General features: G+C 38.1%; 1 protein-coding gene across 2 annotated transcripts; it reads right to left on the minus strand.

The window, feature by feature from the left end:
- Nucleotides 1–1083: 1083 nt before the first annotated feature.
- On the minus strand, nucleotides 1084–18541 carry vps41 (VPS41 subunit of HOPS complex). Of its 2 annotated transcripts, none has more exons than XM_040127353.1 (28): nucleotides 18311–18541; nucleotides 17888–17926; nucleotides 14176–14283; nucleotides 12652–12729; nucleotides 10473–10547; nucleotides 9440–9502; nucleotides 9225–9290; nucleotides 7467–7586; nucleotides 7235–7381; nucleotides 7082–7148; nucleotides 6555–6652; nucleotides 6040–6169; nucleotides 5789–5904; nucleotides 5577–5695; nucleotides 4838–4919; nucleotides 4558–4650; nucleotides 4328–4455; nucleotides 3868–4012; nucleotides 3620–3661; nucleotides 3476–3526; nucleotides 3250–3387; nucleotides 3098–3152; nucleotides 2878–3018; nucleotides 2607–2743; nucleotides 1952–2051; nucleotides 1811–1855; nucleotides 1636–1715; nucleotides 1084–1444 (listed from the first exon to the last, which is right to left on the minus strand). In XM_040127353.1, exons 1-28 carry the CDS (start codon nucleotides 18326–18328, stop codon nucleotides 1364–1366), a joined length of 2562 nt encoding a protein of 853 aa, XP_039983287.1. In that variant the 5' UTR covers nucleotides 18329–18541; the 3' UTR covers nucleotides 1084–1363. The 2 variants fall into 2 exon arrangements, with proteins under 2 accessions (XP_039983287.1, XP_039983286.1); XM_040127352.1 differs by having other exon boundaries at nucleotides 1624–1715.

An 18541-nucleotide genomic window follows, 5' to 3' on the forward strand; every position in this document is an offset into this window, starting at 1 on the left:
ATGTACTTTACTTTCCACCACAGCAAACCATAGACTGTGTGTAAATATATTCATAACAAATAAGAATATTGCATGCCAAAATGTAGACTACACAATTTATAAAGGGCTTACACACAGCACAAGATAAGAAATATTGTGACTATAGCATTCTTGTTTTCCCAATATTCCTTTAGTACAGTTGTGAGGTACTTGTAATTTACTTGAGTATTTCCATTTTGGGGTATTATATACTATGTTTCAGAGGGAAATATTGCAATTTTACTCCACTACACTTCTCAAACAGCTGATGTTACTTTGAACGTTCACATTTTAGATACAAAATTTATGATCAGCAAACAAATTATGCATTCTTATGCATTCGACAGAACTGCTTAAGTGCAAATGAAGTATGAAAAATTAACCCTGCCCAAACTACGTACAATATTAAATGCCTGTTACAGGTTAATTCATCAATAATAATATCCCAAAAATATAATATATAATAATAAAGAACCTTGAAAGGCCAGAACTTTGTACTTTTACTTCAGTAAAATTCTGAATATAGGACTTTTACTTCTATCAGGGCATTTTCACAAAGGGATGTTACGACTTTTACTAAGTAAAGGGTCCAAGTACTTCTTCCACTGCTGAAAATCATGACATCAGGCCTTACAAATGAGCTGGGGTTTCTGTTCTGGCAAAGTGTTGTAGATGTGCACAATATTACCAGGTCACATAGTTGTGACCTGGTAATAGATGTGTTTTTGGTTTTCTTCAAAGTTTCTGTTAATATGAAAGGAGCAAAACCAATAAATATTCAAAAAACTAATAGTGCATGTGAATACAGTATTCCCCAAAATTTCCACACGCAAAAGATCATAGCTAAATATCACACATTATGGAGGATGTTCTTCTTAAAAGTTTTCCAGGCTTTTGATGAATGAAAACATTGTTGGCATATTACAATATATGTCACAGACCTCTTATTAAACTCAGACTTTTTCTTGAATAAAACTTTAAAAATATCAGACTTGTAAATAAATTCCTCTCACACATATTGATTTGACAGGATTGACGTAAACTGAGTTATGGGGAAGACGTACATAATTACCACAGTTTTTATGTGATTTTATTTCTCAGACGTTGCAGACTTTTCATCACCAAATCACATTAGTGGCAAGCAGAGCGAGTACAGCACTTTACAGTTGTTAGCTTTAAATATACAGAGACAATCCGATATAAATGTTTTGCATTTTTGCAAGTGCACAGTTCAGTGACTGAGGGAAAGTGATATTCATTGATCAATGCACTGACAGTACAGGGAAAGCAACAATGGGGGAGGATAAAAGCATCAATAATAACGTTGTGAGTGCATAAATCCTTGTTACTTTTTCATCTCAAGTATTCCACTTCCTGGCCCTCGCCTCTTCGCACTGCAGATGTTACAAAACTGGACCCCAGGAATCTGAAAAAGGAAGAGGAAAATGTTACAGGAGTGTCATTATAGGACAGTTGAGTTATGTTTGAGCGTCTCAGATAAAAGAGAATAGTGCCTGAAGACACTTGTGATGGGCGGATATGATTCATGTAGAACCGAACATTAAACAAAATGAAATGATGTGATTTTTTGGGCACAAACTGTACGCAGTTATTTACTGTTCCTTGAGATGGCAAACATTCTTTGTGAAACATGTGTCTGCAGTGAAACACCACCACGCTGAAGGGTTTGGCCATGTCTGAAACAGAGGTGTGAAGCATAAATGAGCAACAAATAGCTTTTAAATGTGACACAACAATACAATACTTGGATATAGCAACATAAATGACCTACCTGATGGTAATATTGTAGCATGGCATGATTCACAAATGTTCTCCTCTGAAAAATAAAACCAGCAACAACAGTTTTGAGAGTTCAGTTTAAAAGGATTTCATTTCCATTGCTTCTGCACGAATGCCAGAAAACTGCACCCACCATCGACCCTGACCCCTCTCATCTGTGTTCGGTGCATCTTCTGTAGCAGGGAGAGGGAGTCGGCCACCAGGATCTTCTTACAGCCTTCTCTCAACAGAATCTTGAACACAAGAAAACAAAGTAAACAAAACAACAACAGGAGTTTGACACTAGCTTCTAGTTTTCTGAATTTCTCTGTGCTCATCTTAAATCTGACTTTAAGCAGGTGCACAGGAGCAGGATTTAGTGACACAACTAAATGTAACTTACACAAGTGTGAGGTGGAAACTTGAAACCTCCAGGACAAACACATTGAGAGTGGACATTTTTCACATCTTGTGTTTAACTTTTGAAATTAATAATATTTGCATATTTGTAGTCTAGACGTTTCAGCGAGGGGAAAAGGTGAGGATTTACTTTTAGATTTTTTAACAAGGTCATTGAACTTTTTATAGAAAAAAAACCAGCTAGAATGGTAAATTCTTCTAAATGGAGCTGTATTCTTGTATTGCTGTACTCAGATGGAATAAACTGCTCATTTGTTGACACAAAGTATTAATGCAACCCACCAATGACCATACCTGTACCTGTGATTAAAAACTTATTTTATGTCTGCATCATAAAGATTGTAAGTGAAAAGAAAATGTAAGCTAACCTACGACAAAACACGTCTAACCTGTAGATTGTAGTCCTGAAGGATTTTCACTAGTGAATCTCTGAGGTTTGGGATCTCCATGCCCTCCTTTATGCGATGGATGAGCAGAATGGGATCCACATGAGTACCAATATTATTAAGAAGGCCAGTGATGAATGCTAGAGTGACAATAGCAGATAGATGGAAACAAAAACAATATTATGAAAGTGAGAAAATGACAAATAAAGACAGATTCAAACTAATGACAGGAAGAGGATCAGAATAATTGACTCAATAGGATACTGTATCATACGTGGTTTGTCAATAGAGTAAGAGATGAGATCCTCCCACAGTTCTGCATCATCCTGCTCTTTAGCAAACTCTATGGCTTTGTCTACGTCCTCCAGCTCCTCCATGATCATCTGCAGAGCTCGTCTGCAGTTCCCCATCCTGCCTAGGAGCAACAATGCTAGATTTGTTTCCTTTTAAACATTTCAAATATAGTAGGGAAACAAACATTAATTAACACTTACTGAGCAGGAAGACGGTCTCCTCTACAAAGTTCCTCTGCTGACAAATCTCAAGAGCCTGAGAAAGAAAGACAGAAAAGAGGAGACAGCATAATTCATGTCTTGTAGCTTCTCGAAGTTTGGATGTGCAGTAGGATGACATGTGAGAACTGTACCTTTTCAAGCGGGCAGTGTGTGCTATCTCTCAGGAAAGGCAAGAGATTAGGTCGGTCATACTCGGCATACAGGCCAATCTGCCTCTCGTGGTACTTTTGGCCTTTGTGGTGGTCCCGCTTGAATAATTTATGGAGATACTGTGGAGACAAGACAATAAAATCAGTCTGGGATTCAATTTTGAGACTTAACGTTGTTATATTTAAAGTCATACGTATCTCCACCCACCACATGCAGGAGCTCGGGCCTGTGTGCAAGTTCTTCGACCACCCTGTCTGTCTGTCAGCAGAGTGAAAAGAAAGAGCATTCAGCGGATAGTGTGTTTTTATCAGAACATTCCTAAAAAGACTGATGGGTGCGAGGTACACTTACTGATATTTTGTCTTCATTGTCGAGGAGCATGTCAACAGCTTTCTGGCAACATAAATTCAGAAGGAATATTGCTTAGCTGGAAAAAGACCTTCAATTACATTATTTGATAGATCCTTTGATTATAAAGAGAACAGCATACAATGTCAGTTTCTTTTTATTTAAGCTATTTTGCTGATAGAATGAAAATGTAAACATGACGATATAATATGCAAACTTAACATGCTTTCAGTCTATGATTCATCTTCTACCTCTTTATCAAAGTCCATGAGAAGTACGATCTTGTCCTCTATGGATGAGAAAAGGTTGTGTTTGTGGATCAGCTGGTAAACATCTTTGTGCCTCAGTCTCAGGTAGATTTCTAAGGCTCGGTCGTACCGCTGGTCGTAGGTGTACCTGCAAAAGCATCAAAGACCAACAAGTTACTCTAAAAATGTAGATGATTTTGTCTCAGTTTCTTCAAACAGCAGTTATTTTCAAGCTATTACATTGCTCCCTCAACCCCAGGGGCCCTTGAATATCATTACAGACATACTTAACATCCCAGTGTTTCCAAAAATACCAAACAAGTCACGCTAAATTTCACATAAATGTGTATAAAGATACAAAGGTTTTTCATTTATTTATAATGATTAAAAACTGTAATCTTGTGTTTCACTCAGTAAATATGTGTTCACTTGGTTAAGTAATGCACATGTTGAAGTGACTCACAGTTCAGCCAGTGTGGTGAGCAAAGTGCTGTTAGTGGGATCCTTCTTCAGGTGATCTGTGACAGCCTGAACAATGGCCATGTTATTGTAAAGCTCTCCAGGCCATTCCCGGATCAGTGTGGCAAAACCCTTTTGCAGAAAGACAAGAAGGTAAGTTAAATGATGTTTACCAGCTAATTACTTAATACTGGATTTGTCACAGGGTGACCAGACTATTGGAGGATGGAGTACCTCATAATCAGTTCTAAGGAATTCGTGTAAGATCATCTCATAGATGGCCGGTCTGAGACGCAAATCTCCTCTCGGTAAATATTGACTGATGGCCTGTAGTTGGTGAAAGGTGCAATATTGATAAGAGACTCACGGTGGAAAAAAAAGACACAAATCTTCCCAAAGCAAACATATCACATTTTTTTAATCAATTCATAACCGCATTAACTGTAATAATCAAGTTCTGTTAAGAAACAGAAATTTGTTTTTGCTGAATTCTGACCAACAGCACCTAACCTACCTTCAGCTGTCCAATGGTCTTGAACCTGTAGACTTCATTTTCCCATAGTTCCATGTTTTTCCCAAGAACTTTTTGACACTTCCTGCATTGAAAAAAAAAAAAAAAAATAAAAAAACCCAAAAAAACCCCCACACGAATCAGTCATACTTTTAGCAGTGGACATGCTCTTTGCTGTAGAGTCACATCAATTAATCAGGAACATAAATGTTATACATCACAAGGACGTACAGTCTAAAAATGATAAGGTTGTTGAGCATGAAAGTTCATTCTTGACCTTGGAAATAGTAGTTAGACAAAAACATAGCTCAACGTCCACTTCCTGCTTAAAGCTCTGGAAAAGGTCAGCAAGTATACCTTGAGAAAAGATTTTTTTGTCGCACTATATAGTTTTTAGTTGAATGTGCATAGCACGCTAACTCCATCACCCTAAAAATGAAAAATGTTCCTCAGTTGGATCTGTATTCCAAGAACTTCATCTTATCTGCTCAGTAATCATGGTAATTTTAGTGAAAATAAATTTGGATTATGTTTAAGGGTATTCCTTCTATCTACAATTTTAAATAATGATAGGAATGAAATATTCTGCTTTTAAATATATGATCTGAATCTAGCACTTAAAATTTAAAGTTTCTGTACACTGGACCCTGGTTTTTCAAATATCTCTCACACAAACCTCATCACTGTACAACTTATTCAACATATGAACTTACAATCCATCTAGAGAACATGGAAAACCTACCTCGCAGCGCTGTCATAGTCTCCTTTCTCCACTAAATGGTTGATGTAAGACATCCCAATTTTCTGAACATCATGTCTCTTAATGTTTTTGAAGCTGATCTCTGCAGCCATCAGAGCCTCCTGTCATAGTTCAACCACAGTAATAGGACACAAATTTAAACTCTGACATTATAGGATGTAACCTTTTGCAGCATTCATAAAATTAATCCAAACCTCATATTTCTTCTTTTCAAGCAGCCAATCGATATGGTCATCTTGGTCTCGCTCCTTGGCCACTACAATGTCTTTGGGACTGATGATGTAGAAAAGCGACTCTCCCTCTGAATGCTCTGTTAATGAAAATACATTTATGCCTCTGCGTACTGCGCATTACAGCTGACATTTGATAGTTGATGCATAATGAAATCAGAGCGCAGTAAAAGGCCACGCAACATTTCTCTTGGGGAGGTTTTTAATAGTCTCACCGAGGCGATAGTCTCTGCACTCGTTGTCTTGGAAGTTGCGTACAGTCAGCGCGTCTGATGAAATTTCCTCGCAGCTCTCGGGGAGGGGCTGGATGATGTCCAGACGGGGCCGTGCACGAAACTCCTCATCCTACACACACACACACACACACACACACACACACACACACACACACACACACACACACACACACACACACAGAGTAAAAAGTTATATTCCATTTTTGTCCCTTTATTATACACTCATAGTCTTCTTTATTAGGTTTATCTGTGCAGTCAAATGCAACGAAAGACAACTGTTCTGCCATTAAGTATATTTTTATGATGCCTATAATTTCCAGTTTTTGTTGACACTGTCATAAAGGTTTTAATTGAATTATATGATTTCGATCTTAGTTAGTGATGGTGCTGTATTGTACTGCATTTTTATATATATATATATATATATATATATATATATATATATATATATATATATATATATATATATATATATAAAAAAAAAAAGTCATTACCATGTGATCAGAGTTCTCCTTCACAAAGAACAGGGTGACCAGCTGATCTGCCAGCGGTGCCAGGCCACTGATGAAAAACTCTGTCTCAAACGCAGACACTGTTTGAAACAGACACAGAAAGACAAACCAAACAGAAGAGAATCAAATATACTATCCTCTTATTATAGTGGATTTAATCCATCTACAAGACGGGAGTGGAAACAAAGTACTACCATCATGACATTCTATATATTTGTCACACATCTTCAAAATTATCAGCATTTTAGGAACCAAGAAAAGATGCCATTTTTTTAAGCCTGCACAGCCACGGCTCATATCTGACTTGCTTTTATCCTCCCTTTAAGTTTATTTAATTTCACCACTGTGGTTTCCTGTTCTGGATTTATGTTGCAAAGCAATTTGTAATTTTGCTTTTGATATTTTTATCATTTTTATGTCATGAAGCACACTGTAACTTTTGTTTAGAAAAGTGCTCTACAAATGAAGTTTACTATGCAGTTTCTTATAGTGTGCAGTGTATTTTATACCTATTTCCACATAGCGGCTTGGCAGATCTCTCATTTCCGTCGGATTTCGCTCTTTCACAACACAAATCTGAGGCGAAATAAGAAAATTACACTGAAAAACTGCAACAGCTAGTGCCTGTAATGTATGGTAAATTAAGACAGAAACAGGCAAACCTTAATGGAAGTACCCCAGCCAACAATGAGAGTGGTGTTGTCTTTCCAACAAAGGCTGCATGGGTACATATCAGGCCTTAGACTGACATTATCTCGCAGCACATTGGTGATCCGCTGTTTTGTGCTGATGTCATAGATTTTAACTCCCTGAGAGAAAGCAATAGAAACACAACATTAGCATTTTCAAATTCAATATTGTACTTTTTATTGGGGTGTCTCACACAACACTCACCACATTGTTTGCCCAGGCAATGAGATTAGCTCTCCACTGGATATTAGTGATGGAGCCCTCGCCTTCATGTAGAACAGACGTCTTCCAGCGATTCAACCAGTTTCTTTCATACAGAAGAAGCTTACAGGAAAGAATCAGGAAAATATTTAATACCACACAGTGGTCATGTCAAGTGACGGCAACTCAGGAGTGCAGTTGTTCTGTACCGCCTACAGAGGGCAGTAGATGAACAACAATCCTGATGGCACGTTCCTTTACACAGGAACGTGCCATCAGGAGCTGTCTCTGATAAAAGGGTTAAGCAGCCTTATAGCTGTAACTTAAACTGTAGGGAACTTCCTTGCAAATAATGAAGTAGAACCGGATTTTAATTCTTATATGAAGATCTTAATTACACTTCAGAGCATTTAGGCACAAAGACAATAAAGACAGATTGCGCATTCAAATCCATCTGAGTGAGAAAGCGTCACATTAGCCTAACATTCAGTGGTGGAGGAAGTCATTTTAAAGATTCACATGGTTGACATCATGAATGACTTCATACATCCTTCTCATTTTAATCCTAATGGTTAAGGCTTCTTTAGGATACACACCATTTATTGTAGTCGCTGTGGGTGGTGTAAAATATAGAAATAAGTATTTAAACACAAATTCATCACGTTTTTATGCTACGTATTTACTGCCTTGTCTTCTTCATTGTGTGAGGTTTTTTTTTTCTTTTGTAAACCACATTACAATGTGGCATCAAGTCGGCCTTGCATCTACTTCATCAATAGCGGTTTAACGTTCAGGCCTTGTGCTGTACGTGCTGTAGTGGACAAAGCTTGTCATTCACGAACTCTGCATTGTTACTTTCCTTACTATATAAACAGATACAAAAAAGACCCCCCCCCCCCCCAAAAAAAAAGTACATAATTTAACCAAGGAAACTGAGAGTAGGTTGTGTGGGCTGTTTAATTCAGCAGTTGGGCTATGTTAATAAACAGTTTGCTCTACAAAGAGATGATATGACAAAAGAGCTGTGGAGACAAAATTGAATTTCCTTTGACAGGACGTGGCTCCCGTTGAGGCTTATTGATTTTCATCGCATGCACCTTGTGGAGGCCTTCACAACTTGGAACTGAGAGGAATCAGCCCCAATTGAAAGAAAATGGCAAAGTAACACTAACAATAAGGTTTCATGAAAAAGTTGTTTTTCCTCACCCCTGTTGTATAAATGTCAGTTTAGCTTATTTATGGATGGCCGTGCAATGACGCTACATCAGTTCAGTTTATAGCAGTTTATTTGGCATGTGGTAATACGCTGTTGGTTTTATTTCCGACGGAAAATAGACAAATGTCTAAATGTCTAATGTCTAAAATACTTTTCACTTTCTGTAGTGACATACCTACCAGAGACAACATTCAGAAAAGAGATCACTGTATGCCTGGAAATCCTTAGACTATGTACCTTCTTGATAATGACATCTGTTTGATGTGCTTGTGAAGCATTGCCTTTCAAACACTGCTGAGCAAACAGCAGTTTGTGAAAATGGGCAGCTTTCCCAAGTGCACTCCAGCAAAGAGACAGAAAAGTAAGAGCATTTCAAACCAGACAAAGGCCTGTGCATCACCTTCAGCTGAACCAAAGTGAAAAGGTTTACAGGATTTGGTTTCACCTGGACACAATCAGGATGAATTATCGTGGCAGGAATTGCCTAAAAATGGCAAAAACTGTACATAATAACTGCACTAGTATAAAGGACTACTCAAACCTACCTTGTTGCCCCCAGTGACAAACTGTTTGTAGTTTGATCTGGTGAACTGAGGGTGTAACGCTACCACCTACGGAACAATACATAGGTGACAGATTAGACCGTAAAGTTCGACTGTTTGATTGATTGATTGATTGACATTTGATTTTTCTTTGCTATATGCAGTTACAGATTAATGCTAAGACACTTAAGTTTTCAGGAAATTCGATACCAACTTACTTTGATGGGACAGTCAAAGTTCTCATGGAAGCCCTCTCTTGTGTAGAGACCGAACACTTGAACCTGAAACAGAGACGAGACAGCAAAACGACAACCAAAGGTGAATAACTCAAAATTCCTCCTTTAATTGCTGCCTCTGCCACTATCCGAGGCCAGTGGGGGGAATTGTGGTCAGAAAAGACTTTGATTCGCCTCCCTACTTCTCTGCTGGGTCACCAATTAGTGGACAAGTTGATTCTTTGAACCCTGCAGGGCTTAGAAACAGGGGGATCTTGGACTTGACCTCAGCAAACTCTAATGTACCATTAGAGTACATGACACCCCCTTTTCCTTTATCTGAGGCCCCAAAGATTTTTTTAAGTATAGGAAAAATATAAAACTCTGATGCTATCTTTTTTTTTTTTTAGCCGCACGAGTGATTAAGGATTAAGTTAGATTTCAAAGGATTAACAGCCAACTGAATTGATTGAGGGCAAACAATTGCTGTAGCATTGATTTTAATTGTCTGCTCCACTTTTTGTGCGACAAGATCTTGTTTTTGCCACCAGAGTGCTAGAAATGTGTAGGGGGTGATATCAGAGAGCATATCTTGACTTCAAAATCCATGAAGGATGGTGGTAATGATGAGAGGAGACAAGATAACAGCAAGGTGGAGAACATGGAGAGGGTATCCATAGACGGCTGATGCCTGACTGACAGCTCAACGGATCTGAGTGCAATCCTTTTCCCTACTCTTCAAAATTGGTACGAGCTTTTTATAAATTCCTGCATCGTGAAAAAAAATATGGGTTTATGTGTAGATATGGTGGAGATAAAACTCCAAGTTAATGCTCTGACAGTAAAAGAAGTGCCTTCCAAAAATTCACTACCAAACACCTCAAGTTCCACATCATTAGCATAAAGTTTAGCAGTGATAAGATGAGTTTTACATGAATCTGAGGATGAATTATGAAAGATGATAAACGCTGATTGGTGATTCTTTGCTGCAGGACCAAGGATCAGTAACCAGCAGTGATAAACAGAGAGATCTCACCTTCCCATCCTCGGAGCAGATGCCCACATGTTCTCCACTTTCATCCAGACTGATCTGGTTGATCTTCACTGAACTCTGCGGAGACACAATATCATGGCTTTTTTAAAATTTTTTTATTTTTTCTAAGACAAGGGCAAATATTTTTGTGGCTGGCCAAATGCTGGTGGCTGACATTTAACCCCACTAAGTGAAATGCCAGAAAAAGCAAAAGGCAAAAATGTGAGTATGTAATGGATGCATAGTCCCGTATGTGTCAATTCATAGAACATGGCATTAATGCTGAGATGGTTAGGGGTCCCTTCACTGCTGATGCTTTTAGATTTTAGACATGCATGAGACTAAGGGCTCCTTAGATAAAAAGATCACCCAAATGGCATAAATTACAGCAAATGTTACTTAAAAGCCATCCCTAAAGGGTTGACTCTGTGTAGACTAAAGGAGGAAAAGTTTTGTGCTTATCATATATTTACAATTTCTCCAGTGCATTAGGTTCACCTGGGTATTTTGTAGGTATATTAAATCTTTGTCTGCTTTTTACTGAATTCTGACAAGACGATTTTGAAACTACGTCACAGATCCGTCTGCCAGAACTCAGCGGTGTCTCTTTTATTTGGCCAAAATACATATCTTGTTTCTTTCAGGCAATGACTAACTGGCAGTGAATTCTTCAGGTGAATAGCACTTGAATCAATGTGCTCAGCAGGAACACCACAGTTAGAAGCATGAGCGCAGGTACAGTGTGCTCCTTTGTGCCAGCCACATCAGTCTTGATTACTTATTCTTTCTGACTTGCAAATTAAACTATCGCTCAGAACTCATCAAGCGAGCCGAAATATATGGGTGTAGAAAAATAGTGGAACTAAATCAGATATGCAATATAATTTCTGGATATAAATCCAGAATCCTATTAATTGTATCACTTGTGTGAAATTTCCCTTCAAGATCCTATGTGAAACCTCAAAATGTGTCTTTTTGGATTGTTTGAGAGTATTTTTTATGTTTCCTTTTAGCTCAACAAAAAAATTCTGATTCAGTATCCATAATTGTATTCCTAACGGTGTCGATAAGGCTTTGAAACAGTGTTTAGACTTTCATGTTAAAAAATAAAATTGAGAAAATACAATTAAACAATTTACTGAATAAATAAAACATGAAAAAAATGTTCTATTCTTTTTCTTGCTACTGCTCAAAAATTTCTGAGCAAGGTGTGAGGTGGGTTGCTGAGAGTTGATGTCAGTATTTCTATAATCCTTGCTATGGCCATGTCAGTCTGACCTCTACATGTTATGTCTGAGTCTTTTGCCTCATTTTGAGAAAAATTTGACATCGTGTGTTGTTTTTGCACACACGAGGGCCATGAATAATAATGGTCACAGCAATCATGGAATCACACAGGAACACTGATGAAGAGTCTCAAGGCCCACTTCAGTCAAGATTGTGTAAGTTACAAGGAGATATTTATATTGAGACATTTGCCCAGTATGATGCTTAAAAACTTTGGCTTAGTAAGGTACAACACACTGTATTACAGCAGCTGATAATTGTTAATACTGTAAGGACTGTGTCAGTAGCGCTTCAGTTATTAAGGTCTTTTTTGAGCACTGTAGAAAGATTGAAAACAATTTAAGAAAAGGGTTAAAATTCTTTTGCTAGGATAACACTGTACATAGAGGAACAATTAAAGACAACTACAAGTAAAGAACTGCACTATTTGTCTTTACTATTTTGAACAGAACAAAATGACTGATCAAGGCATCCTAGCACGCCATGCTAGCAGCTTTTTGAGTCTGTACAGAGGCACAACAGTGCTTTCAGCTAAATGCTAGCGCTACCAGGGCAACATGCTAACACTGACAATGCTAACATGTTGATATTAGATATATTATTATTTTTCTTATTAATATTATTATCATGTAATGTTTACCATGTTCACCATCTTAATTGAGCGTATTGGAATTCTAATATTTACTAATGAGCATCACAATGTGTAGCTCAAATTTCGTGGCAATTCATCCAGTTGTTGTTGAGATATTTCTGTCTGGACCAAAATAGTGGACCAACCGACAGACTAATGTTGCCATCAGCAGAGCTACGCTAGCATGGCTAAAAAGTGTAGTGTATGTTCCACTAGGCCTAAAGAATTTCATCAATATAACCTTAAGAATATTGATGTACTCACAATTTCAAACTTCTGAGTTACATTTCCTTGGATGTCCAGCAGGAAGACCTTTCCAAAATGGGTACCTAGGGCAAGAAACTGAAAAGGGATAAATTAATTGTAAATTAAACCATAAGAAATTTGAAACCAGTTCAAGATTTTGAAAAATCTTGTGCCGATGAATGCTGTGGAAAAGGATAAAAAAAAATGTTTCCTGGAGCTGGAGCAACATGGGCAGAGTGGGGATTGGGTGGGCTTGGAGGCAAAACTGTGAAATTGCAGGGGGTGGAAAAGCCCTATTTATTAAAGCAGACAGTGTGAAATGGCATTTTTTCCCCCTTAAATTAAAATGCTTAAGCATAATAAATGCACTGTACATCTGACTTCTTCCCATGTTCCCCATGCAAACCAATCGCCTCCCTGCCCAGCACAGAGCTATTATTTCTACTGAGCAGCAACTGGTTTCTGTGTTTTGTGCTTCAGCAGAAGTGCATGTGTGTGTGTGTGTGTGTGTGTGTGTGTGTGTATACATGTGAGTCTACTGGGACAAAAAATTATAGAAACTGGGGGCTTTTGGTATTAGATTAAGTGTGTGTTCTTCCACCCCAGCCCCTGCTCCATGCCCTCCTCCTAATCCCCCTCCCTTCTAGACCAGCATGTGGATGTGCGGCAAGCCCACCATGCTTCAGTGCAGTCTATAATGAAATGCTTATATTTACAGGCACAGCTGAGCATGTCAGACAGAGCCCCGGCAATCTCCCCAAATAAAATAACCAAAAATAAATAAATAAAGGGTTCAACCTTGTGAGGCGGAGCGACTTTTAAAGGGATTTATCAGAATGGAATTGTTCAAATGAAATTCCGATTCAGACACTTAAAATATGAGGCAACATAAGGCAATATGTGCTGTCGGTGGGTTTAAGGTTGTGGGAGTTTGCCAGGGTGGTGAGGGCTGGTGTGACCACACAGGTATCAGAATGGCAGAAGGTACACAACCACAGAAATCCCAGGAAGAAAGAAAGTCAGATCAAATTCAGAATTTCAGAAAAGCAATGTCTCTCACTGTGGCACGGTTGCTGTTTTGAGGTTTAAAAAAAACAAAAAAAAACCAGGGAGACCAAATCCTTAAAGTAAAAATAAATAAATGAAAATCAATAGTAGTAAATAAATAAATAAAAAATCAGGCAATGAGACATAACTGGGTATGACTTTTGCTCTGCTCAGGCGTGCATGTGTGCTGCTGGTGCCATGATGATTAACCATCTTGCTGAGAGTGGCCCTCTTAAAAATATCAACATTCAACAGTGGGAATAAAAACAGGACAAAACAATGGCGCCTGGTGTCTTTTGATGTACCTCCCTGAGAGGAAAAGCAGGGGAAGGTGAGAAAAGAATGGCCTGCCATTACAGATTGAACAGAGGGGATGAAAATCAACTTTGAAGAGGACATCTCTCAAATGTGTACATAAAAAATGTGAAATCTCTACTTGAGATGGGTGGACTTGAAACTGAAATGCCCTTGTGGGGGGCGGATTATAACCTCTACCTTGTCATGGACGGTCATACAGCTGGCTGCATCCTTCTGGAGGATTTCGGTCACCCCATTGGAGAGCCTCTCATACTTCAGCTTGGGCTCCTCCTCGCTTTCCTCCTCCTGGTTGAAAAAGTACACTCTCAAGATGGGCACTTACTGTATCATTATCTTAAAGGTATTCATTACAACAACACAGTGTCCCTTCAAAATTGTTACAGCACACAATGCTTTTTGAAAGCCCCTGACAAAACCCTTCAAGCAGTAAACAGAAACAGATGAAATGTCCACCTCAAGTCATTTAAATCATGTGCTCTGTGAAGGAGTTGACGTGAGTTCATATGCTACCAATATAATTCAACTTAAAGATACCCTGTGGAGTTTTTGACCACTAGTGGTGCTATAAAGCAGTGTTTTTTCATGTGGGTCCCTGCTTTGTTTGGTTTGCTTGAGGATACAAAAGGACGCAGGCGTTGCAATCTACTTTCTGCCACTGGTTTATCATTATTCCACCAACAGACAAAGACAGTGAAGAAGAAGAAGCTAGCCTGTAAACATGGATGTAAACAACTCAATGTTATACATCATTGAGTTTTAACATAGCTTTTGTCTGTCTACAAGAAAATTCCACAGGGCACTGTTAAGTACATCGCACTTGAAAATAAGCGGATTTGTAATTTAAAGCAAAATGGTTCAAAATCTATATCAGAACACAAGAATTTTAGGAGCATTTTTGACTTAATGTTCAATACAATAAATTGTGTTCCTCTGTACATCAGACAAAACTCTTCACAAGCAGAAAACAAAAAAAAAAACCAGACAATTCATATTGTTGGTTTTTAACTACATTTTGCTTAGAATTAGAAATTTGGCAACAGAATTTTGGATAACCATAACACACTACTATCATATCATTACAATACAATAGCAACAATAGCTGTTGAAAAAATTATCACCCATTCCTACATGGTGGAATATTTTAAGGGTTTGCTGCTTATAGTAGTTTAATTCTTAAAAAGGTGAAGTCACATGAGCCCATTTTATGCAAATTCAATTTTTTTGCAAATTCTAGATAGAATACAGGATGTTAGACCACATGCATCTTCATTTATCTTGAACGAGAGAAAACATCCATTTAGGGCTGCAGCAATTATTTTCATAGTTGATTAATATTTTGATTTAAAAAAAAATCCCTTCATAATATCCAAGAACCCAACTTGAGTTATTCAAATGTCTTTATTCCCAAACAAGAGTTTAAATCCTAACATTTGAGAATCTGGAACCAGGGAACATGTGGCATTTTTGCTTGAAATTATTAAACAATTATCAGAATAGTTGCCAATTAATTTTCCATTGATCAAGTGTTTCATCTCAGCATCCATTCATATATACACACATATATATAATACTACTGTATAAAAAAGAAAATTAAAAAGGGGAGCCCTAAGAATCTTGAGCAGCATTCCCACAACAATTTCCAATCACCAATAATTAATATGTAACTAATAAATTTCGGTTTTACATCCACAGTGCCCACCATTACTGCTGCAGCATCCATGAGAAAGAATCTAAACCCAGCAAGACCTATCCTGCATGTATTCTGACCTCTTCAAAGAAATTCATGTCTTGTATGTGTGTACCAGGAGATATATGCACAGACAAATTTCCATCACCTTGCATGAAATGCAGCATAAAGTAATTTTTATTTTTTCATGAGACCATTCATCCCCAATGAAATACACGAATTTGGTCTTTTCATAAAACAAACTTAAGGTATTCCACAGTGTTATGCTTTCCAGCGTGAGCCAACATTTGCGGCCAGTCACAGCCTGGATATGACTCATAATTCAGTTTATAACCAATGCTGCACAGTCTGTGGCTGCCCAGAGGGTGCATCAACTCAAAACATTGTCTGCCATTATGTGCTACTGGGTTAGAGGTGGGGGACAATAGCGTGGAAAAAATGTTATTTTCAAAAACAATCCTTTCCCACTCAACAACGCCATATCTAGGCTATTTCCTTTGTATTCTGGTTGTGAGATTTCTGATGCGAGGGCATTTGTCACGGGTTTCAAAGGCGTATCAAACAACAAAGGCAAACTTCATCCCCAGAGAGAAACTACCCAATTTCAAACTTTTGCCATCTCTTGTAACTTGCTCTTTGTTTTGTCAACTACTGAGCTGGCCTTTGTGTTGTAACCATCTTTGCCATATTCTTTGCCTATTGGCAGTTGAGATACAATGGCCTTAACCATTAAGAAATCCACTTCTCCACCCAACTCAGCATGTTTTTTTTCTGACTCAAACACTTAAACTATATTTGCTTTTTGGTAGCATGGCTGTTATATCTAAGCAAATTTAATGACAAAATTGGGACACATTCTCAGACAACCAGAGTTAAAAAATGGACGCCTTCCCTCTTTAAATGAAGTTGGGATTGAGCATATAAATTGTAAACATTGTGAAAAATGTAATTTAACAAGGAAGAAATCCTCTGATTAGGATTCAAGTAATTGGTCAGGTACTTCCTTCCTGACCAACGATTCTCCTGACTCTCCAGTATGAATTTCTCAAGTAAATCTGATTATTCTGTTTCAGTGCTAAAGTGAGGATGAAGAGGTGCAATAGGTCTGTTACTATAGTATTATTATGTGTAATATGCTGCTATACTATATGAATAGTTCAGAGATCAGGGATCAGAACAAGACCAAACAAATCACTGACCACTGGGCTTAATAGTGTGTTTGGCATTACAAATCAGACTGGTCTGGACAAATTACAAAGGTAGTGAAGAGCATACCTCTGACTTTCAAGATCCACAATTTTGACAAATTATTATCCTGCCCATTTCTTCTGTGAGCAGCAGAGTGTAGCGCACAGAGGCCCTCACTACCTGCATTTAATAAGGCTGCTGTCAACCAGGTAACAGCAGCACCAACAGAAGCAGACGCCAAGCAAACCACAGTATATTGCAGTATTCTGAGCAAATAATCATCTGCTTGCAGCCACTTGGAGGAGACACACAATTTCACTATCCCTGGTGCTTGTTTCCCTGTGAGTGTTTGTGTCCTACACTACTGAAAACACTTTGCACAGAAAGAAAACAGGATGTAGTAGCTCTATTTACAAGCCAGGGATTTTGCTCTCTGCGTTTTGCTCACTCTTAACTCTTTTCTTCAGAGAGGTTCAAGCGTCCGCTGCAGCCTGTCCCTGATATTTCATTCTATTCTTTGCTCCCGATAAAGACAAACTCCCCTTCCTGCCAGGCTGATGTGTAAAACTATATTTTATTTAGCCTACTTGAGAATCTCAGAGGTGCCGGTGTACTGTAACATGCTGAAGCTCAGTCATAATATTGATGGATTTTGGAGAGCTATCTGTAATTCATGAGTGTTTGACACCTCTCAAAACCTGACAAAGATCCTTAAGGGATCTAGTTGGGTTGATAACGGCCGGCTATGTATTATAGTCCTTTCGGTGGGCAGTGAGCTTTATCTGCATTCAAATATCACCCATACCTGACAGAACAATTCACACCCACTGACATAGAGAATACGTTGCTGTTAATGCATTTTTACATCGACATACTGGTGCAACTGCGTGACATTTCTGGGTGTAATTTTTCCCCTGCCGCTGCTGACTCGAAATAAACTTCTTCTCACTCTTCGTCTTTTTGCAGGAAAAAGAAAGGGCAGCACTAACTGATAATTATTAATGAGTTTCTTACCTCAGACTCATCTGTGAATTCCTCACTTGTTTTTCTTCCCTGAATGAAGACACATTTTGAATTAATTTCAACAATCTAAAAACAGGTATTATCGACAAAGTAACACATCAAAAATTACAATTGAGCGACATTAGGAGGCTGGTGAATTTGAATTTAATTTTAACTCAAACACACATAGTTGAGATGAGGCATTGCTACATGTTTCTTTAGAGAATACAGATATCACGTCACTGTAAAACTATGATAACTTCGCAAATGTCCGCCTCCCACGCTATAGAAATGATAAAACTGTTAGATAAGAAGCTAAATAAAACAAAAACACAGCTGACAAAATTCACAAATCGTCGTTCTTATTTATTTTTGATGCAGTTAGGTAAAAAATCATCAACATTTAGCCAGCTAACGTTAGCACGCTATGCTTACCTCCTCCACTTCCGCCATTGTTATATTAGGTCGCGTTATATCCAAACACAATGGTTATAATAACTCAGTACGCGTTTAGAAAATAGCCTTTTTAAGGTCCACAATATTGCAATTAGGTTTGCTTCATGTCAAAAACATCATATATAACAAAGTGAGGCTTGTTGTCGAAGCCTGCTCCCTGTCAGAAGTTAAATCACATGACTGAATTTAAACCGTGGGGCATTGTGGGTA

This window comes from Xiphias gladius, chromosome 5 (assembly GCF_016859285.1).
Source record: "Xiphias gladius isolate SHS-SW01 ecotype Sanya breed wild chromosome 5, ASM1685928v1, whole genome shotgun sequence".
Classification (NCBI taxonomy): Eukaryota; Metazoa; Chordata; class Actinopteri; order Istiophoriformes; family Xiphiidae; genus Xiphias; species Xiphias gladius.